Source organism: Tenrec ecaudatus, chromosome 7, assembly GCF_050624435.1.
Source record: "Tenrec ecaudatus isolate mTenEca1 chromosome 7, mTenEca1.hap1, whole genome shotgun sequence".
Lineage (NCBI taxonomy): Eukaryota > Metazoa > Chordata > Mammalia > Afrosoricida > Tenrecidae > Tenrec > Tenrec ecaudatus.
The window spans coordinates 15,765,156-15,789,371 of record NC_134536.1 but is presented as its reverse complement, the minus strand read 5'-3'; the positions used below and the strand labels follow the sequence as shown (position 1 = coordinate 15,789,371).

At 44.4% G+C, this 24,216-nt stretch overlaps 1 protein-coding gene across 4 annotated transcripts in view; it reads right to left on the bottom strand.

Moving 5' to 3' along the window:
• Window positions 1–24,216, bottom strand: part of LOC142453242 (nesprin-1-like) — a 190,129-nt gene that overhangs the window by 56,890 nt on the left and 109,023 nt on the right. For all 4 annotated transcript variants that reach the window (XM_075554360.1, XM_075554362.1, XM_075554363.1 and 1 more), the window contains 3 exons: window positions 22,224–22,379; window positions 10,764–10,922; window positions 8,931–9,097 (listed from right to left, as the gene is read on the bottom strand). In XM_075554360.1, coding sequence (XP_075410475.1) covers window positions 8,931–9,097; window positions 10,764–10,922; window positions 22,224–22,379 — 482 coding nt within the window. The remainder of the gene's footprint in view (window positions 1–8,930; window positions 9,098–10,763; window positions 10,923–22,223; window positions 22,380–24,216) is intronic.

The following is a 24,216-nucleotide window of genomic DNA, read 5'->3' as shown; positions in this document are numbered from 1 at the left end:
CAATGACAAGTGGTCATGTTTCTAAATAAAACCTACATTCACTAACATGTGCCAGGCTGGGTCTCCTGGAATGTGGGCCACGGGTGCAAGGGGAAGCAGCTCCAGCTAATCCGGCAGGAGGAGGCTCCCTCCAGAGCTAAAGAGAGAGAGAGATCACACAGGGGGCCAGCTGCACACACCCCCCATGTCCTTTATTCCCCAAGGACAGCCACCCCAGCACAGGTTGTTTGTTAGGTTGGAAAGGAGATTTAGCAAAGGCTGATCACCCCCAGTGCCAACAGACATGTTAGCCCAAGTTCAGCAAATCCTCATTGCCAAACAGGACGGGCTGCTTCGCCCGCTCTGCGCTCTGCCAGCCCAACAGAGTAAGCAGGCATTGCGGGGTTGCTTGGGAAGGTGCAAAGGACATAGATACTCCACGGACAAGTGCCTGGTCTTTCTTTTAGGAACAGGTCATTTGAGCAGGAAAAAAAATGTAGTAAAGGAATAAATCCTATCCGCCCTGTACATATTTAAAGCCTCGGCCTTTTTAAAAATAACGATGGCAGACGACAAAAATAACACACTCAAGTTAAGATAATAAGATGTATCAGTAGGTATAATTTTTTTAACGTGTCTTTTCATTCGATTGGTGAGAAGGTTGGCAGCATTTTTCATGAATTTTAAGAGTTCCTAGTTTTCGGCACTACCCACTCAAAAAAATCACTGCTATCGAGCCCATGCTGACTCCTTGGGAACCTACGGGACAGGGTAGAACCACACCTGTGGGTTTCCAAGATGATAACTCTTTAGGGGAGTAGAAAGCCCTGTCTTTCTCCCATGGGCAGTCTGGTGGTTTTGAACAGTTGACCTTGTGGTTTAACCTGGCAGCCCAAATGGGTAATCTTAAATATATCATTAAAATTTTGTTTTCTTATTTAAATCATTTTACTGGGGGCTCGTACAACTCATCACAATCCATACATACATGCATTGTGTCAAGCACATGTGCACATTTGTTGCCATCATCATTTTCAAAATGTTTTCATTCTACTTGAGCCCTTGGTATCAGTTCACTTTTCCCCTTCCCTCCCCGTCCCCTCTCCCTCACAAACCCTTGACAATATAGAAATTATTATTATTTTGTCATGTCTTACACCGTCTGATGTCTCCCCTCACCCACTTATCTGCTGTCCATTCCCCAGGGAGGGGGTTCTACATAAATCCTTGTGATCAGCTTCCCCTTCCTTTAAATATTTATAGAGAAAATCATATCCAAACGCTAGTGACCAAGTGCAGACATGGTTCAGCTAACAGAAGCCGTCACCCATGCTGTCTCCATCCTGTGCCAGGATTCACCCTCTGGCTTAGATTTGAGACGCTCAACAGACAAGTGAGGGAGGGTTACATGCAAGGACCTCTCTTAGGGTCTGGGAGGATAGTTGTGAGCAAGACGCCCAGACCAGCTGCCATCGAGTTGACCCTGCCATTGAGTTGATCCTGGGAGGATAGTTGTGAGCAAGACACCCAGACCAGCTGCCATCGAGTTGATCTTGACACGTGGTGACCAAGCGTGTCCAGCAGGACTCCTCTCCACCGGACTCTCTTGTCGGTGGCCTTTCTGAAGCAGTGCCACCCTTGTCAGACTCACACCTCCAACCTCGGAGGAGGAATTGAGAGCTTAACTCATTGTGCCACCCAGGAACTCTGGTCATCAAGACTGACATGCACAGGACAGTTGAGAAAAGCGACTTTGACCAGCTGGTTGTTGCTGCTAAGAGAAATGCTAAGACGGAGCAGCACCGAGCCGCCTAGAGACACAAGAGCTAGTTGGGAAGGAGCCAGCCGGATGAGCAGGATGCTTCAGAGTGAGTGTGAAGACACGGTAGAAAGGAGATGGCCCTGGGGGAGCAATCACTCGGGTCCCCGTTCTATGGTCAGGGACCAGCTCATTTCCATCTTCATGTGTCTACAGTGGGGTTTGAGAACCACAGCGGACTGCCTGGTTTGGCAAAGAGAATGTTACTGGAACACGGCCTCACTCTTCTGTGTACATCTTGTCTACGGCTGCCCTGCTGCCAGGACAGCCAAGAAGCAGCTGTTTGACCTGCAAAGTCAAAACTGTTTACTCTGCTCTTTTAGGAGCAGGTTGCCAGCTGTGACTCAGTAGTAACACGCACCGCGTTTCGCGCTCAGCTGGCATTGGATACTCGTTTTAGAAGGATGTCCACTCCTCACATCAACATCGGGAGGGTCTAAAGACCAGGAGGCCATGTAAAAATCGGGGCAGTGGGTGGGCTGGGGAGTCCTGGCATTTTTGCTCTCCAATACAGTAGCCAAGTGGCTGTTGAACACTCGAAAGGTACTTATGGATTAAAGTTTCCAGCCTCGAGCTTCCAAATGCTGTGTCACATGAAAACTATGCATGAACTCTCATAAAAATTCAACTGGTCTCCAACTTTGTTCAATTTTAGTTTATTGAAATGGCTACAACAAACTAACAAACAAACATTCAGTCAATGCCAACTTGCTGCAACCCTACAGGGCAGGGTAGAACTGCTCTCATGAGTTTCTGAGACTGTACCTGTTTACAGGAGGATAAAGCCCCGGACATCACCATGGATCATGCCCCAGAGAGCTAACGCCTCACTGCCACTGTGCTGATTCTGACTCAGAGTGACTCCCCAGGAGAGAGGAGCATCTCAGTCGGAAATGTTGAGAAAAGCAGACAGCCTCGTCTTTCTCCTGTGTAGCAGACGGTACGGTTGAACCACTGTCTTGTGGTTAGCAACTCAATGCGTCACCCACTATCCCACTAGGACTCCCTCAATTCAAAACCAAACTTAACTGTCATCGAGTTGGTTCCAACTCACAGCAGCCATATAGGACAGAGTAGATCTGCCCCAATGGATTTATGAGTCTATAAAATCTTTATGGGAGTAGAATGGTCTCATCTTTCTTCCCTGGAGGATCTAATGGATTGGAACTATTGAACTTGCAATTAGCAGGGCAATGAATAACCCAATAGGCCACCAGGGCTTCCTAGTGGCTACTCTATTGGAAAGAGCAGGTTTAGAAAGTAAAGAGACAATACCATTATCTGCCGAGTCCTAAAAATAACTGAACAAATTGTGTTTCTCTAAAGACCTAACCATGGATGGTGAAACTCACTCACTGCCATCGAGTGACTTCTGACTCACAATGAGCCTCTAGGGCAGGGTAGAACTGCTTCTGTGGGCTTCCTAGACTGTAATTATTCGTGGGAGTAGAAAGCCTCATCTTTCCATCACTGAGAGGGTGATGGTTTCGAACTGCTGACCTTGCAGTTGGCAGGTCAATACATAACCTCATGCCACTGGAGTCCCCTGTTGGTGACACAGTTTAAAACTTAAATGCAAAAAAAAAATTAAATGGCAAACATTTATGATTTTGTATTCAGAATGGTCTCAGCAAATCCACTTGTGATTCCAAGTTAACTCGAAACTATGAACTCAACTTGGATGCCATAGGTTTATTACCAGGGATTCCCTTTTCTTTGTTTGCTTCTGTCCCTGCAATTCAGAGGAGCTCATGCTTTTGTTAGCAGAGAAGATGTTCATCTCAAAATAATCTGACTGCCTTCAAAAATGACCTCTCTTGTTTTGGCAAGAGCACCAGCATAGCAAAGACCTATCCTCGGTCCTAGGCTAGGTCAGGTTCTGCTTTCATGAACTGGTGTGCATGACTTTGGAAGGGAGACCAGTCAGGCATGGGACTGAATCATAGAAATTTGGTATAATCACTGGTAGCTCACAGTTAAGAATGAACATGGGACTTGGCTACCCCTTCCGTGCACCGGTAAAGAGCAGATCAATCACCAAGCAAGTGGAAAGCAAATGTGATGGTCAATGTGTCTCTGGGGAGAAGAGGCTGAGAGACCATGAATCCATGGCGGCGTGCTCTTCCAGGACAAACTGTGACTGCTGTTTGGTGCCATTACGTTGGTCCCGAGGTTTAACAGAATGACGCATGGCTCAGCCCTCCACCACCCTCAGAAATCAGAGATCAGCAAGCCATTTGGGTTATGGATTTTGGAAGGAGGCATGGACAACATACATTAAAAAAAATCCCCCACAGGAATTATGTGCGAGTATGGTGCTGTTTTAAGGAGTCCCCAGTGGTTGAACATTTGGCTGCTAACCCAAGGTCAGCAGTTGGAACCCACCCAATGATTCAGTGGGAGAAATATCTGAGAATCTGGTTCTGTAAAGATTACAAATGAGATAACTTGATTGTGTTGTTCTACTATGTCACATGGGGAAGCTATGATTCAATGACATGTGGCAACAGCATAACAGAAAACAAGAACACGCCACTGTCCTCAGATAGATTCAGACTCAATGATGAGCCTGTAGTCGAACTGCCCCGTGCATATTTGAGGCTGCAAATCTTTCTATGAGCAGAGGGGCTCATTTTCCTCCTGCCAGCTGGCTGGTGGCTCTGAACTGATGAACTTGCGGTTAATAGTCCAATGTTTAATCTACTATGCCACGAGGACTCTTCAACCGCATGATGCAGTTCTATAAAAGAGCAACCTATGTGTGACTGGAGTGTGGACATGTTTGATTGATTCAAGACTAGACATGTGTCCCCCCCCGAATGGCCAACCAAAAGTGTCATTCATACAGATGACATTGAGGAGAAGACCGCACTGTCATACTTGATCCTGGGGGTGTGGGGGGCACTAAGTGAGCTTCTTACAGCTAGATGATTGGAGTTGCTGCTGTGAGATGCCCGGAGTGGTTCTGACTCACAGTGACCCCATGCACAAAAGAAGGAGACGCTGCCCAGTCCTGTGCCATCCTCACAATTGTTCCTATGGTTGAACCCATTGTTGTAGCCACTGTATCAATCCATCGTATCGAGGGGCCTTCCCTGTCTTCGCTCCCCCTCTACTGGACCATGCATAGATACCCTTCTACAGGGACAGATCTCGCCCGATAACAGGTCCAAGGAATGCACTCTGACTGAACTTCTTCCAGGGAAGATTTGTGAGTTCTCTTGGTATTCCATTAAACTTGACTGAAAGCATCTTCAACAGAGTGCTTTTCCATTCTGCTTATCACCGAGCCACCAAAAACGGCATAGGCATTAACTCATTGACCTGGACCACGTGGCAGTGCAATTCCATCTCTGAGTCATAATTTGACCCAGACAATCCCGGAGTGTTTGCAGTGTGGGTGGCTTCCCTGACGAGGGTATTTATAGCACAGGGGCTTCGATCTTTCTTCCTGAAGTAGGATTTAATTGTCATGTTAGCGACCGAGAAATGAGGCTAAGCAGACATTCACGCTTCTAAGGCTAAGTGTAACAGTGGGATTCTAATAGCTCTTATATGTCTAAATAGTTAGAGTGATTTTAGTGAAAACATATGTTTCTCTCTCTTTGCAGAACCTTCACTGGCACGTTTAGCTCATTGTTTTGTTGGTGTCTCACGTGTCTGGTTTCCCACTCGGAACTCCGCGAGGGTAGAGACCTCGGGAGCATATCCTCAAACTGTCTGTCTGTCTGTCTCTCTCTCTCTCACACACACAAAGGTGCTGCCATATTGTAAGGGCTTCACAGGCAGAGGATTGGGAAATTAAACAGTTTAAATGAATAATACACCCCATCTTCTCTTTCGCGGACTTCTCCAGAGCAGGAAAAGGAAAGGGGTTTGTTTGGTGGGCAGGGGAGTGTTGCGGCCAGGAGCCGAGGCAGCGCAGTCCCTGCCACTCAGCACATGACAACCATGGGCGAGTCTGGGTCTCAGTCTTCTCATCTGCCAAACGGGCATACTAATAGTTCTCGCCTCAAAGGCCGGGGTGGGCAACACAAGACAAGATGCATACGAAACCTGGTCACTTGTCACCTGCGCAATTGATGTGCTTCAAAAGCCACAGCTGTTTAGTGCTATTGTTAAACGTGCTAAAAACCGACAAGAGCCATTTATTCGATTCAAAAACAAATTATATCCTCACCTCTCCCTAAACGTTTAGCCCTGGTGGAGCACTGGTTACATGTAGGACTGTGAACCACAAGGTCTGCGGTTTGAATCCACCAGCTGCTCTGCATGAGAATAATGAGGCTTTCTACTCATAAAAAGTTACAACGTCGAAACCCACCCTTGCAGTTCGATCCTGTCCTACAGGGTCTCCATGGGTCAGAATTGGCTCCATGACAGTGAGTTTTTTGAGAAGCATCATAAATAAATATGGAAGACCACAGAAGATTCGATGCCTTTGAACTATGGTGTTGGTGATGAACATTAACTACACTGTGGATTTCCACAAGAACGAGCAAATGTGTCTTGGAAGAGGTATAATCAGATGGCTGCTCAGAGGGAGAATGGAGAGACTTTGGTTCATGTAGTTCGGCCATGTCAGTGGGAAAGACTAGACTTTGGAGAAGAACATCATGCTCAGTAGAGTTAACAACAACAACAAAAAAAGACAAGGCCCTATTTCATGTCCAACTTTTATGCAGAAAAATCCCGGTAAAGAACCCAGATAAAAAAGAGCAGCGTTGTTGGACAGCTCCGATGTGGCTTGAATCCGAGCATCTGTCAGGTGCCGACCATACTGCTTTAAAGAGCTTCCCAGACACTTCAATGCTCATTTCTTCAGGCATGCACTGACCCTGTGTGGTATGCGGGCACACTGATCTTGGTGCTAGTGGTGGACAGTACCGGGACCACAGACTGAGATCCCTGCCTGGAGGGAGTCTACCTCCAACATGAAGCAAAGCTAAACAAAAAAAACTCCCTACCACCAATCCGTTCTGACGCTCAGAGATCCTGGCGATGCAGGACTCGCAGACGGGGCTGGTATCTGCAAAGATCACGAGCTGCTCCCTGGGACAAACATGAGACTCTCTATGTCGGCAGAGCTCAGTTTTGGAAACCCACAGGGGGGCAGTTCTACTCTATCCACACCAAATAAGGTCTAGCGAAATAAAACACCTGCCTAGTCACTCCCTCTTTTATGTCAAACAGCACGCCCATCATTCAATCCTGTCCCACCTGGGGCTGCGAGGTGCTGCCGAGTCGGGTGTGGCTCACCCCCGTCCATGCACCCATGCACAACAGAGAGCACACTGCCTGCAGCGCAGCGCTTTCTCAAACGTGGCTTTTCTAGTCCCAGTCTCGTCACCTCCATCCAGTGACCTTTCCTTGATGGGTCTGGGTAAGAGAAGATGGGGCAAGGTACTGAGAGGAATCAGTCTTGAGTGATTGCGAATGGGATTCATTGGGTTTGCCATCCTGTTGAGCTCAGAATCAGCCATCTCTGAAGTCATTTCTCCCTACCAGCCTAAGAAGAGTCAGGAGCGGAGTGGGTCCGTGGGACCCAGAGACCCCTACACCTTGATCCTCCTTGATCCAGGAGACAGTAGGGATGCCAGAGGAATCTTAGAGATGCAGCAAGAACCAAACCAAAAGTGAAGCAGGGGACAGCGTGGTGGACTTCCTAGCTCATGGAGCAAGTGAGGTAGAGGACTCTGGGGCAGGGGCTAGCTTGGGGGGTTGGATGCCCCCAAGAACTCAACTGGAAGAGCTGGGCATGCTAACCCATAGGGCTGGAGCTGAATGTCTTCAGGCTACAGCTGACAGCAGCATAGGATGCCCTTTGGGCATTGATTGGCAGACCTCAAAGAGCTTTCTAACATTACCTGGGCAGGGCAGCCTCCAGACCAAAAGGCTGCGGGTCAGAGAGAGGCCTAGGGCCAGCCTGTGGGCACAGCAGAGAAGAAACTGTCCTGAGTGAACAACTGACTGTATCCGTGAGCTCTGTCTGTGAGTCCTGTGTGGGCACTGCAAAGAAGCCTGGAACCCAGCAGAGAAGTAGCATGCAGGACAAGCAGAGTGCCATGGAAGAAACCGTTTGTGTCAAAACAGGGTTAAGAAGGATGGAGTTTGGAGGAATGTCAGACCCCTGCCTGGTGACAATCAGCCTTGGGGGCCAGAAGAGGTCAGATATGCGGACCTCCGCCCCCCTTTGTCTTTCACTGCCCACTCCTGGGCCATCTCCATCCTTGTTCCTAGGTGTCAGCCAATTGCTGCATAATGAAGCTTCTCATATGCATCTGTTTTCCTTCTTTATTTTCTCCGTTGCCCATTTGCAACAGACAGGGAATGCAGTGTTCCCTGGAGGCAGACCGAGTTCTCATGAAAAGCTCAGCGCTGATTATACTAATGTAGTAGTAATCGCTTGAAAAACCATTTAAATTCAAAAGATAGTTAAAAATACGGTAACATTCCTGTAGCTATTGAGGTCAATACCCCCTTCGTTTAGGATTGCTTATCATACTTTCTTAATGAGGGGGGAGGAGACCTTGAACACCCAGGAAGCCCCGAAACAAGGGGAGAAACAGTGAGGCAGGAAGAATTGCTCTTGGAAATCATTTTGTTTGCACATGACTCTCTCAAGAAACTGCAAACATCATGCAACTTAGGAAATAAAGCTAGAGAAGCTTTTTTTGTTTTTTTAAAAAAATATATTGTGAAATATTTCTTTCTTTCTTTAATAATCAAATCATTTTATTGGGGGCTCGTACAACTCGTAGCACAATCTACACATCCATCCATTGGGTCAAGCACTTTTGTACATTTGTTTGCCTCATCATTCTCAAAACATTTGCTTTCTACTAGAGCTCTGGTATTCGCTCCTCATTGTTCCCTTCCCTCCCCGCTCCCCCTTCCCCATGAGCCCTTGGGAGAGAAGTTTTAAATGGATGATGTGACACTGATGAGAAAAGCATGAACTAAAATGATGATGATAGGAGGCACGAGGCAAGACAGGAGGAATTCCTTGGGAAATACCAGAATGTCTGTCTCTCTCTCTCTCTCTCTCTCTCACAGGAAGGAAGGACAGACAGACGGAAGGTGTTCCTTCTCCCCAGAGATGTATGCTGTGGAACAAGGGAGGGGCCCTTACCTGGCCGCAATAAGATCCAGGAGATGCTGCCACCGGTCGTTGACCTTCCCCAGCTTGTGCTCAATCTCGGATGCTTTGCTTCCGTTGCTCGCCTTTGCCAGCCGCTCCCCCATGTGCTGCAGCTGCATTTTGTTCTCTTGGGCAACAGCAATTTCCTCTTGATAATCCTATGTCATAAATGGCAGTCGCGGAGGTCAGAAAGCATACACTGCATGCATTCAGCTCCACTCCAGTAGAAACACAATAATCACAGTTTCCTACCAATGGGAAGCAGAAGCAGAGAAGAGGAAGACCACAAAGAGATGGGCTGATGCAGGGACTGCAACTATAGGCTCACGCGTAGCAAAGACCGGGAGGAGGTGCAAGGACCCATGTATCGTGCTGTTGTGACAGGGTCACTGTGAGTCAGAACGAACTCGACGGTACCCAACAATAACAGCAGCACTGTCTGCAAGTAGCTGGGCCATGAGGGACACAAGACGAATATCAGTTCATGGTGAAAGAATTGGTACTACCTATCATTCTTAGCATGTATGTAGAGTCCGGATTGGATATTCATCTGTTGCTCTTGTTAACCAAAAGTAAAAACAAAAATAACTAAACTCGCTGCCATTGAGTTGATGCTGGCTCATAGCAACCCTATAGGATAGAGCGAAACCGCCCCTATGCGTTTCTGAGACGAGAACTCTTTATGGGAGTAGAAAGCCCGTCTGTCCCCTAAGGAGTGGCTGGTAGTTTGGAATTCCCCCTCTGGACGATTAAAGTCCAACTCACAACCCACTCCACCTCGGTGGCTGTGTGGTTGGGTGTGGTTAAATTGGTTCTGTACCTAGCCCTCCGCAGTACAACAGAATGAAACTCTGCTCAGTCTGGTCCTGCACCGTCTTCATGAGAGTGACCTTCGACCCCTGTAGACAACAGCACTCTTACTTGGTCCTAAGCTGTTCTCACAATTCCTGTATCCACTGTCTCAAAGCATCTCATGGAGAGTCTTTCTCATTTTTTCTGGCCCTACAGATGGCTATGAGACATGTTCTGAGTTCATGTGAATATATAAAATAATTAAACAATATATTCTGCATGTGACAATAATAGAAAGCCAAGATTCTCAGAAAAATCCTACCTCCTCTCAATATCTAAAAAATATGTTTAAGAGAGGTATTTTACTTTAATGACCTGAAGAATTAGTTCTGTTGCTTCTTCTATGATAGTGGTTCTTAATCTTCCCAAGATTGCCGCAACCCTTTCACACAGTTCCTCATGTCTGGTGACCCCCAACCATAAATTATTTTCATTGCTACTTCAACACTGTCATTTTGCTACTGTTATGAATTTGGCGACCCCTGGGAAAATGTCTTTCGCCCCCCCCCAAAGGGGTCACGACCCACAGGTGGAGAACTGCTATTCTACAGTCTTCTTTAGGAGGGGAGTGGTGTTACAGAATCTGGAGGGGGTTTTTTATCTTGATGAAGCAATTTTTATTATATTTATTTAAACTTTAAATTTTTGCTCATGTTAAACCATTCATATTTTTGTCTCCCATCCCATCCCTCCCTTCTCCCTGTTTCCACTTCCATCCCTAGCCTCTTCTTGTCATCAAAGTCTTGTCTACTGGCAAATAGAAACCACTACAGTAGTTTTAAGGAGTAATACTCTATATATGTGAGGCAGAAATGTAAAGACACTTCCACAGAAGTTTTTACATTAAAAGACAAAACATTTTAACACAATTGTGCATAGAGCTTTCTTCTCACAGTTGCGCCTATTTATCTGCTAGAACTGTGCCTTCGCATGAAGAAGACTGAAATATCTGTACAGCAAGGAATCCCATACCTTCTTGAGTTTCTCTATCATTTCTTCAATGAGAATGTCTCCATTTTGAGAAACTTTGCTTTCCATCTGAGTCAACCATTCACAAAGCTCCTTGTTCTTTTCGCTGAAGACAACCCATTCATTCAATCTCTCGCTTACGTGCTGACGTCTTAAAGAGAGCTGAGGGGTTAAAAGGGAGAGAAAATTCAAAAGGATGACCAGGGAGTCACAGCTTGGTAACATAGTCATTCAACTCTGGTGGGGGCATTCAAATGACCAATGGTTGTGAATCTCTTTGGGTCACTGGTTCCCAAGAACAGTCCTGGCAACACAGGTCTCTATCAGTGTTTCGCAGAAAGGATTTGCCTTTAAATACAACTGGGTACGTGGGTGACATAGTTCTCTCCTGAAGAATCACAGCTCATATGCACATATGAAGAATTTACTTTAGACAATAGTCAATTCAACTTAAATATGCTATCTTATGAATACACTTTTCCTTAAATCAAGGAAGGATTAAGTGAGAAAGAAAGGAAGGAGGGGAGGAAAGAAAGGTGGGAGAGAACAGACAGAAAAAAGAAAACCTGAAAATGAAAAGAAGGGACTCGATCAAATAAAGAAGAAAAACGACACAAAAGAAAAGGGAGGGAAAGAAATGAGAAAGAATGGGGAAAGGAAGGAAATAAGAAGAAAGAAATCAGGGAAGAAGGAAGGAAATGGAAGCAAGAAAAGAACAAAGTCATAAAATAAGGAAGGGAGGAATATGGAAAATGGAAGCAGGAAGGAAGACATAACAGAGCCGCAGGTATTTAGAGAGCGAGCGGGAAGAAGGACGCAGTGGTTAGAGACCTGGAGTGGAAGACCCAACTTCTGTGGGTCAGCTCTAACACTGGCAATCTTAAGTCAATTTCTTCATCTTCCTGTTTTCTTTGTTAGTTTTTTTTACTCTTTCTGGATCTTTTCCACCATCAAACTTTGTTGAGATGTCATTCATATACCATATAATTCACCTATTCAGTTGTATAACGTAAGTTTTTCTTACATGGACAGAGCTGTAATCAATCCTGGAACATTTTCTTCATTCCAAAGAAACACAAAACCCTGCACCCACCGGAAGTCATGTGTTTCCCCCCTCCAAGCCCCAGGGACTTGTGGATCTCCTTTCAGACAAACATAGCACATGGATGGATTCATACTCTCCTCGGCCTTTTGTGCCTGGTTTCTCTCACTCAGCACAGCAGCTTCAAAGTTCATTCCTGTCGTTACATGTACCAGTACTTCATTTTTACTGCTGAACAATCTTTTCCTGTTTGGCTGTCACTACATTTTGCTTACTAATTCATCTGGTTGTTAAATAGGTTCTGTCCACTCTTTTAGCTATTAGGAACCAGGCCACTATGTACATCCATGTGCCTGTTTTTGATTGAAAACATGCTTTTGTTTCTCTTGCTGTGTAGGTAGCAATGGAATTGCTGGGTCCTACGGTACTGGTAAAAACCTTATGAGCAAATGCCAAACAAGTAGTGTTCCTAAAGTTACTACATTGTTATACATTCCTACCTGTGGTGTCCGGGGCATTCCAGTTCCTCCATAGCTTAGCCACTGCTTCCATAGTTTACCCTTTTATTCACAGGCATCTTAGTGGGTGTGAAGTGGTAGCTCATTATGATTTTGATGTGTCTGTCCCTGTTGACTAACAATGTTGAGCCTCTTCTAATGTGCTTATCGTCCATTTGGATGTCTACTCTGGAGGGATGTCTATTCAAACTGGTGCCCTTTTCTTTTAAACTAGACCCTTTATCTTTTTCACTATTGAATTCTAAGAGTTCTTGACACGAAGGGGGACTTCAAAAAGCTCATCGGGGACAAAAATGGAACTTTTCCATGAACTTGTTGAAGCCCTCTTGTAACGTGGTAGTTAACAATGGGTTTGTTTTCTCATCTTCAGTTCTACCGACACGTCTAGGATTCTAACACTCCCTGACATCATAAACCCTGATCGCATTGCTGACTGAGACATTATGGGTTAGTTCGAGTTGAATTGAACAATATGTTCTTAGCAAAATCTAATGTGATTGGAGTGGCAAAAAGAATGTCCCTTTTTTAATGGATGCTCTTCCTCTGGCGTGTTGATAATACTAGAATTACACCATCCATTCCATTGCATTAAATATCTCCTCCTTTTAAGATTCCTCCCCCCTTAACAGTTCGTTGCAAGGATAGAAAACATCTCTGTATACATCTTCTGGACTCCACAGTTCATTAACATTTTGCTTTGATTTATATATTTGGGGAGCACTGGTGGTGTACTGGTGATGCCTGTGATCCTAATGGGGAGCAGCTCCAAGGGAGACTGGGTTTTCTATTTCCCCAAACAGTTACAGTCTTGGACACCCACAGGGGGTTGCTATGAGTCAGCGTTGGCTCAATGGCAGTGAGTTTGTTTGTTTTTAATATCCCTTTATCTCTTCATTACTCTTACTTTTGTACACTTCAGAAAAATTCCCTTTTAAAATTAAAATAAAAACATTTCTGGAGTGCTCGTTAGCAATTTTGCTCATAGTAGCCTCTATTAATGATTAGGTAGATAATACTCAAATTTCACCCCCTACTCCACCCAAAAAATACACGATTTTGCATTTTTTTTACAAAGAGAAAGAACATGGGAATTAGGCTATGAGTCCAGGGTACCCATCTCAGGGACCCTTGTTACCTTTCATATCTTCCAGAGATTTGAAAAAGCCTTCAGGAGAAATACCTTCTTTTGAGTTAAATATGATCTTCTGAAAGACAAGGCACTGGGCTGAGTGGCACGGGATAGATCCAGTTAGGATTTCCCCAGTGATACAATTTCCCTTGACCATTTAAGTTTTTTGAAGCAGAAAAATACAGGACAATAAAATGGCAGTCATGTCACCAAGGGGGAAAGGAAAAGAGGAGGAAAACACAGGTGAAAGCATTTGGAGAGAAAGGTCACTCCTTGGGAGCTCTCCCCAGGACAGAGCTGCCGTTCTCTCCTCTCATCCCCAGACCGGAGGACGTTTGGCTCTTGGGCTGGAGCACTAAGGTGTTCGATGCACTGGTTGCTCCGACTCTTTCCCTCCCATTCACAAGACTTGAAAGTGAGGAGGCTGGTGATGAGTGAAGATCTGGTTCAATCAATGCCTGAGCTGAAATTCCATTTCCATAAGGAAGACCCCCCAGACAAGTTGCTTTCCAAGAAAGGATCAGAAACTCCCATTCTTTAGACTTAAAAATGGACGAGTTTTCCTAAACGGAGAATAGCTCTTCCCATCCTCAGTGCTGATCAATGATCATGTGCCAATAAGCGGATTCCAAACTTCATTAACAGTATCGGCAGGGAAGAGGAGCAATAGGACCTATTACTTTGAGAGCCAGAGCTACTGCTGTCCCCTTCCACAGACAAGGAGAGTGAAGGTGAGACAATCTTGAGGCATTCGTGTGTCGTTGGGATGAGATAGGGCAAGGAAAGGCAAGTCTTTCATTCAGAGTTGCAAAGTAACCTCATGTTCAACTATCCACAGTCTCTTTCATGTATGCCTGGTGTGATCCTGGAGCCTTACTCATCTAATCTAAGTAGCACTTTATTCATTTGTGCCTTCACCGTGTGTTCAAAGAACCATTGGCGAGTGTTGCCATTTGGCAGCGAAATGGTGCCTCCTATCTGTCCACGTGCAGATACTGCTGGAAAGTATGGTAGAATGATCATAGAAAATGGGCCCAAAATAAATAAGCCAATTAAGAAAGTGACTGGTGCATCCTAAGGACGTCGCAAAACTGGCCTTTACTTGAACCAAACCACCAAACCCACTGCCATTGAGTCCATTCCGACTGCTAGCGATCCTACAGAACTGCCTAATGGGTTGCTAAGGTTAAAACTCTTTATGGGAGCAGAAAGACTCATCGTTCTCCCACAAGGTCACTGGTGGAGTTCAACTGCTAACCTTGTAGTTAGCCCTCCCACATGTCATCCATCACTTCTCGATCCTGCTGACCCCATCTGTGAGAGCAGAACTGTGCTCTATACAGTTTGCAATGGCTGATTCTCCGCCCCCCCCCCACCCACCCAAGTAGGTCACTGACCTTTTTATCTGAGGCTCTTCTCAGTAGCCTGGAACTAAGAACCCATCAGTTGGTGGCTGAGTGTGTTACATTCTTGTCTCACCCGGGGACTCCCCTACTACTACCACTAGCACCACCACGACTAGTTTTCCACACGATAGGGCATCACCTGAGGTCTTTCATTGCCCGCCCACCACCACCACCCCCCCCCCCCGGTACTAATGCATTCAGTATCTCCATTAACCACTTGACTCTATCTCTCTCATGCATATAAACACTCTGAAATCACTGGCTCCATCTGCTTACTATTAGAGCTGTAACCTAAAGAAGAAACAGGGAGGATCTGAGATGGGGTGTAAACTAGAAGCTTTTTAAGCAAAAACATTGTAAGAAGATGTCAGTTCACAGTGAGATTACATTTCCCTTCAGGTCCAATCTTTAGGCTGTACTGAGAAGCAAACATTACCATCTCTTTCTCTGCATTTCATTAAAATCCACCGCCCACCTTTTTTCCCTACCGGCTTACCACACATTTATGTTCTATCAAGTGTTCAAGCACATTGCATCACCAACAGCTGAAGAGTCCTGGCTGAAACCAGAGACTGAGAGGCAGCTGAACTGGAAATGCACCCTTTGCTACTTCAAACATTTTTACTGTGACAATTGGAGAAACCACCACGCAAGTACAATGCCAAAGTAGTTATGTCTCAACCAGAATGAACACCCAGCTGTACAAACCAAACCAGTCTTAAAAAACAGGCACACCACACCACGTGGGGCGGCAATTTGTTAATGGTACTTTTTATGCCTGGGCTCTTCTTGGCAACACTTACGGCAAGTATGGCCTCCTTGTTCTCATCCGCAGTCCCAATAAACTCCTGACGCCTCAATTGCTGCAGATGGAATCTGAAAGGACTGCTTTCTCTTTAGCAGAAGGGTAACACATTTTGAACTATGGTTATTGACTTTGAAACTGAGTCACAGGCACAAACCCACTTCCTTTTGTGGTTTTGCCGGAAACAACTAACCCGAGAACTTGTTGCTGATCTGCGTTCTCCTTAGCGCCATATCCAGGCACCCTGAACGTCAACGTCCACGACGAACCTCTCACTGGTTTAAAGAATAGTTTTACTTAGGTCAAAGCAATGGGAGATATCGATGCCTTAGCTTTACTCCGTTAGACACTTCGATATATACGTGTCTGGGCAAGCTGGAGGTTTGCTGTGCTTTCTCTGTCTTGCTTACAGCTTACTCCACTCACGGGGGTAAGCTATCTCTTCCCAGTGCGTCACGTGGTCAACAGCAGCGTTTGAACTGTATTTTCAACCATTTAGACAGCTGTCCAGTTATACCCGATTCTGGGGAGCAGTTTTACAACTTGAGAACGTTTAATTTGACAATTAGCATTAATAGCTTCATAAAAAGTTTTCCAGGAACACAGAGTATGGCACGATCATAATTTCATGACCCTCCAGGCTGTTCAGAAATCTTGCTGTTTTACAGTTAATGAGACCTCGTATCAAGACGTTCCACGGATGCCTTCACGTCTCTTCTCTCGGTTGCTAGCACCGCGACAGACACGCAGCTCTTCTAAGCGCTAGAGACACAAAGGCCTGCCCTTTGTCTTCCGGGAGCTCACGGTCTTGAACCAGCTCACAAACATAAAAAATGAAAATGAAAGAACTGTATAATGCCACAGGACGGGGTTAGCCACTTGGGGACAAATGGGAGATGAGAGGACTGGGACAGTACTGAAAATGATCCTGAAAACAGAGGATGTGGAATGGGACAGAAGACGATGCATTCTAAACTCTAAAGGAAAAAAAACATAGTCCAGACTGAAAGAGGGGCCTGGCTGCAGACTTGAAGTAGACCAGGCGACAGGAGGTTTACGAAGGATAAATATCTCATGGACGGTCTCTCTGAAGGTCTTCACTTGCTGTGCTATTTGTCTCTGCCTATGACACCTTCTCCATGCCTTCCGCCAATCTTTGCCTCTACTTCCAACTCAATATCCAATCTAGAATCTCTTTTAAGGTATAATGCACATAGAGGCTCCTTAATAAACGAATGCAGTAGAGAAGACACTGTATGCCGGTAGAATTACTAGCAAACACCTACGGTAAATCACTAGCAACAATAAATGTCTCATTGTAAAATCAAGTCCACAATGCAATGAAAATCGCAACTAGAACAATGTTTAATTACGCACACAAAATGCCGTATGTTGCTGGATGCCTTTGGGTCAGCTCTGACTCATCGTGACCCTGTGTACAAAGGAAAGACACACTGCCCCGCCCTGCCCATCATTGTTGCAGCTGCTGGGTCAATTGAGGGTCTACCTACTTTGCACTGACCTCTCCTTACTGAGCATGATGTCACTCTCAAGGGACTGGGCTCGCATGATAACATGTCCACAGTAAGTGAGACAGAGTCTCGCCACTCTTGCTTCGGAGAAGCACTCCAGCGGCATTTCTGTGAAGATAGATTTGTCTGTCCTTCTGGTGGTCCGCGGGAGTTTAGCAGTCTTCAAGAAGAATGCTAAATCCATCCATTCCTTTGCAGTCTTCCTTACCCGTTGTCCAGTTTTACACGCATACGAAGCAATTGAAAATATCACAGCTTGGATCGGGTGCACTTTACCCTTCAATGCGATATCTCTCATTTTTTAGCACTTGAAAGAGATCTTGTACAGATTTTTCCAGTGCAACCAATACCTTGTTTGATTTCTTGACTGTCGTCAGTGCAATCAATACCTTGTTTGATTTCTTGACCGATGCTGTTAAGAATGTTGATTGCAGCGGGGTCAAGTAAACTGAGATTCTTCACAACATCAGTCTTTTGTCTGCTTACCATGCTGTGGCTCAATGGTCCCGTTGTGAGAATTATATTCTTCTTTACATTAAGCTGCTCTCCATCCAGAAGCCTAAAGTCTTTGATTTTTATCGCAAGTGCTCCCTCCCATAAGACTTCCTCCAATCCGATGCCGCATTCTTCTTCATATGGTCCAGTTTCTCACAGTAATTGCTCAGCCATGGACCAAGTAAGGTGGAATGATATCACCCTCACACGCACCTTTCTCGATCTTAAACCACACCGTTTCCCTAGTTCTGCTCAAGTGAATGCCGCTTGGCCTAAATGCACCATTAAGTGTTCCAAAATCGCCATTTCCCTCAATGTTATCTAAAGTTTGTGTGATCTACGCAAATGCATTTCCGTACTCAATGAGACACACGAACAACTTTCTTGTATCCTCCGCTTTCAACGAAGGTGTGTCGGATGTCACCTGTGATGTGTTTCACTCATGTCCTCTTTTGAACCCACTTTGGATTTCTGGCAGCTCCCTACTGATGTATGCTGTACTCTCTTTTTAGCTATCTGTAACATAACCATGGTAATAATGCTACTGCTTAATAATCTATACTTAGCATTGGGCAGCCTTTCTTGGAATGAGCACACATAAGGATATTTTGGTTGGCCAGGGAGCTGTCTTCCAAATCTCTAGGCACAGCCTAGTGAGTACTTTCAGTTCTCCATGAGCCCATTAAAAATGCCATTTGATATCCCGTTCCTAGAGGCTTTGTTATCACTAATTCATGCATCTTAAGCGTCTTCCTAAAGTAGCACTGCTTCTTGAACATATTCTATCTCTTGAGATGGTAGAACATCAGCCAAATGCACTTTGGTGCACTGACTCTGCGCGTTCCCTTCATCTTATTTTGATGTTTCGTACTTGGGAGAAAGACGAAGCTTTCTGTTGCTGTATGGATTATGGCCTCAGATAGCTATAGCGGAAGTTTCTATTCTGTCCTACACGGTCACTAGGAGTCAGCATTGACTCGGTGACAGGAAGCTTTGGAGTTGAAAGACATGCGTCAATATTTTGCCACACAGTCCTTCCAAATTTCAACTTGAAGCGTGATTTTTTTCCCCCTTCATTTCTTTTAGGTTGACATAATATTCATTGCATTCTTCCTGTTTGGCTTTCTAACTTCAGATCTTTGCATATTCCATTATATCCTATCTTCCTCAGCTGACAATTGAACTATTCTGTGCATCTTTATTACGTCTTCATTGCTTTCCATTCACGTTAGCTCCTTGAAGCGAGTTTCAGAGTCTCTGCGGACATTTACTTTGGCCATTTCTTTCTTGTCTTTTTAATGAATGGTCACCTTCTTCATTGCGATGTTCTTGATGTTGGCCCACAGTTCATAAGGGCTTTGGTCTTTAGTGCTCAATTGTTAAATCTGTTCTTGAGATGTTCCCTAAATTCAGGTGGAGTTTACCCAAGGTCATATTTTGGTTCTTATGGAGTTGTTTTAATTTTCTTCTGATTCAAATTGTTCTTATGTATGAATAATTGATTGTTCCACAGTCAGCCCTGGCCTTCTTTCAGCTGATGATATTAAGCTTCTTCATCACCTTTATACATAGATGTCAATTTGCTTCCTATATATTTGGACTAATGAAGTCCACGTGTATAGTCACTGTTGAAAAGGGTATTTCCAATGAAGGCATTATTGGTGTTGCAAAATCCTATCATGCCATCTCCAGCTTTCTTTTTACCAAGGCCATATTCTGCAGCCAGCGATTATTCTTTTTGATTTTCAACGTTTGCAATCCAATCACCAAAAATTATCAATACATCCTAATTGTATTTTCAATTAATTTCAGACTGAAGAAGTTGGTAAAATTATTCTGTTTATTCAATAAAAGCTCTAGTGCTTGGTGCATAAATTTGAGTAATAGTTGGTCTGGACTTCCTTGTAATTGTTTATATATTATCCTATGTCAGCATTGCTAAAGATTGCCCTTAAAAAGTTCCTTTTGACAATGAACATGATGCTATTCATCTTGAAATTGCCATTGCTGACACAATAAACAAAGGATTGTCTGACTCAATTGGACCGGTCAAGACAAGTCCATGTCTGCTCCCTGATCTAATGCCTATGCTACTGATCTTCCTGTAATCCACTTCAGTTTTTAAAATTATTATTAATTGAGAGTTGACACATATATCACATCATTCCATAGATCAATCATGTTGAGCAGAATTGTACAATTGGTACCAAAATCAGTCTCCTAACATTCTTTTCCTACCTGGACTCCTTGACATTGTCTCCCTTTTACCCTCCTCCCCCGCTCCACCCCTACCACACCACCATCACTGTACCCACTACCACCCCAAACCCTTATTCTACTTGCTGTACCTGTACGTTCATCAATCCTAGGTTTCATACACTGAAAAACAGAAGCACGTATAACACAATTTCAAGAGGGTGATCCCTCAATGACATCACACCCCTAAGACAAACCCTAATATGAACAAACCAAAAAATAAGACAAACAACACAAAAAATGTTGAAAACTAGATCAGGCCCAGCACGCATCAGAGTGGGGATCAACTGAGAACTGTTTAACTGTTCAGGGAAGGTCCATCCCTTTGGTCTTCTGTACTCCTCTCATTTTGGCAGATTCCTCATTTTCCTAGATTGATCGTTCTCACATTCCATGCTCCAGTTATTAACGGATATTTGTAGCTTTTGTCTGCATTTTAAGATGTGTCCCATCAGCAGGTGAACATCCCCCCAATTTTGCTCCGTCCACATGACTGAGGCTGACTCTACTCTGAAGAGGCTGTTCTTCCTCGGTCGTATTTTGACTACCTTCCAACCTGAGCGGCACAACGTTTCTCAGCTTTATGAGACTCACAGTGGCTCATCCATCAGAAATGGACAGCCTACCCCTTCTTCCCAATGTGTTCCTAATCCGGAAGCTCCACTGGACCCTACTCATCATATATGACCCCGCTACAATTTGATATATACCCCAGTGTCATAACTTCCAACATCACACCAACATGAGGCATACAATTAACCGAGACACGAGTGGTGGTAACATACAGCAGGGAGTACCCATGTCTGCTTAGGACGGCCACACACATGACCCAAAGAACTGTGTTAAATAATTATATGCATCCATACATGCATGCATGCATATACGCACATTCACTATGTATGTGCATGTGTGTATATATACACCCACATGCACTATTTGGTGAAAGGTGAAAGGGAGATCAAGAATGTCCAGTTTAGATGCATCTAAAATGTAATGACAAAAATATATAGTTGTCTTAGCAGTACTTTTCACAATAGCCAACATGTTTAAACAACTCAAATGCCTCCCAACTGATGAATGATAAAATATGGTATATTCATACAATGAATATTATGGGCCCATAAAAAGAAATAAAGTGCCTATGCATGCCACAACCTGTATAAACCTTGAAAACATTATGCGGTGTGAAAAAAGGCGGAACAGTGGTTAGTCTATTGCGTGCTTTCCCTTACATGACCAATCCGGTATAGGTAAGTCCATGGAAACCGAAAGCCAACGAGCGGTGTCTCCAGGCTGTGGGAGGAGGCACTGAGGAGGGACCGCTCCGAGGGCACGGTTTCCTTTTGGGGTGACAAAGGTGCTTGCAACTAGCCACAGGTGATGGCTGCAGGATACTCTGCTCCCACAGAGTGCTGTTGACCCCTTACCCTTTCAAATGGGCGATGTGATATTATGGAAACATATTTAATAATAGAAAATTAATTATGCACACAATTAACTTCTATATATATATATATATACACATGGGTTTTCAAAAAAGTTCAGGGAAAAATTCCATTACTTATAATCTTATAATTCCATATTTCCATGAACTTTTCATTTTATGTATATACATACATACATATGTGTGTGTGTGCATATGTGTGCGTATACACGCACGCAAATATATTTAATGAAAAAGCTAACTGTCACTGAGTCAATACCAGCTCACAGCTACCCTATAGGACAGGGTTGAACTGCCCTTTGAGTGAGGAAATTGCAACTGTTTATGGGAAGAGAAAGTTCGCTTTTCTCCTGAAGGAAGACTGGTGCTTTCAAACTGCCGACCTTTCAGATCACAGCCTAACATGTAACCACTATACCACTAAGATATATGTGTCTGTGTGTTTGTATACATATATAAATATAAGTATGTGTATATACGTGTGTATATGTGCCCCAAATAAAAACAAAGGCAAAAAACAAATGAACAACCCCACTGTCATAGCTTTTATTCCAACACACAGGTTCCATAGCTAGGGTTTTTGAGGCTATAAATCTTTACAAGAGCAAGCAGCCTCATCTTTCTCCCAAGAAGTAGCTGGTGGCTTTGAACCATCAACCTTGCAGCTAGCAGTCGCAATGCTTATTGTCTTAATCTGAACCATACTAGAAATTACCATAGTCCTCTTCCTCTGCCCTACTAGGAATTCTAGGATGGGCCAAGCCCTTTTGAGATTCAGAGCCATCTTGTAGTTCCCCATCTTTGTGAACAGATACAGTGCCCAGGACTCATCTTACCTGGTGACAGAGTTCTTCCCACTGCCGTTGCAGAAGCTCCATGCGCTCGTTGAGGATGGAGATGTCGTCGGCACTGATGTAGGCAGACAGGGTGTCCTTCAGCAGTGTCAGCTGGGACAAGTCTTCTCTCCAGCTCCCAACCACATTCTCTAGTTCCTAGATTGGGGGGAGGGAAGGAAAGCGTCACTACTCAGGGACACCAAGCTTGAACAATTTCTGAAGTGGGCCTGGAACGCCTTCTTCCTTCTGAGTCCCCTCTAGGTGACATCAGACATGGCATCTTCTTGCTTGTCTGCCTACATAACTTGGAAGTTAGTCCACTCTCTCTGGTACGTGACTAGCAGGTTGCTTGCCTGTATACACTCTGTGTATGTTTTTCCCCATGGCGTTTCTGAGGTGAACGCTTCATTCTACATGGATCCTAATAAACCCATTCTTCCTTCTTGTCCTCAGATCCATGGCCAAGGTAATGGAATATTTTTAGAAGCAGATGCCTGGATTTGGCTTTCATGATCTGCTACAATCTGTGATATATAGTTACAATACAGTCACGGAGATAGCCTCATGTTGTCACCACTCAATCTAAAATCACAAATTAGTGATCATTTTCAGTCGAAGCTGGTATTTGTTTAAATTACTGGAAAAGGTGTGTGTGTGTCACTGTCCGTGAGTCCATTTTGACTCACAGTGCCCCTACAGGGCAGAGTAGAACTGCCCCTGTAGGTCTCTGGGACTAATTCTCTATGGGAGTAGAAAGTCTCATCTTCAAACTGCTATGTGTATAATGTATCTATTTAGGTAATTTTATATAAATGTATATAATATATGATGTCACATATTTCCTGTCCTTTCTGGGAATGATTTAAGGGGAAAATCCATATAAAAGCACTTGAACAACTTAACATTTCTGGTGCTACGCTTTTGACATGTGCATGACCAAGTTTACAATTGTTCTGACTCTTACTCTCTGACAGCTGTCAGGCTTTTTAGCTTCTAGTTCATTTCATATATGAATAGAGTATTTCACGTGGCTTTTTCTCTCTTCACACAGAGGACAAGTTTCCAAAGGCAAAGTTAATTAACAGTTCTGTCTGAGGCTAACTTCGCAGGCAATTTAGACAAATGAGGCTTGAGCCTGAGTTTTCCAGGTAATTGTTTTGTTTTGCTGTTGAGGGTGGTTTGAGGCTGAGTAGCTGGGAGCTAGACAGAAATGCATCTTTTTAATCTGCAAGCTCAATAGCAGGGCGCGTTTGCCACTGACATCTATTTAGGGATGCAAGGTCCCATGGTAACAGTATTTGGCTAGAAGACCAGACTACCTGGGTGAATTATAGTGCACAAGTTCTTTTTATATTTGTAGGCATATTAAATGGTGCCATACCAATGTAATGACTGTCCTGTTTTTTCACTAATGTCTAGCATGCCCCCTTCCCCCACTGGTGCAAAAAGCAGATTTGGCTCACAAACTGAAAAAGAAGCCATTAACCCTATCAGAAACCAACAGCTTCAGATGCTTAGTACCATGGTAGGATTCAGGCATCCCTGATATTTACTACTTTGCAAAGCCATTAAGCTTCTAGAGGTCTCTATTGACAAATACTGCTCACCACAATGTTGTAGCTAAAACACCAGGAAATGGGGCAAATTCCTGGGCTAGCCCAACAACAACAGTAACGGTAAATAACAGGGGGTGTTTGTAGCCTCTGCAGACAAAACCACGCGACTGGCAATTGAAGAATGCTGACAGCTCTGACCTGAGCAGGTTACAAGATTCAAGGCATAAATTAGCCCAGAGTTTTAGCCTTGTAGATATATTCATATATCTAAGCCGGGCATATGAGAAATGTGTTATGCTTGTTATAACTTCCAGAAATAAACAAAAACAAAACACCTCCAGACTCCCTGCCGCCGACCCGCAGCGACTCATGGGAAGAACTTCCCCTGTGAATGCCTGAGTCTGTAGCTCTTCACAGGAGTAGAAAGCCCCATCTTT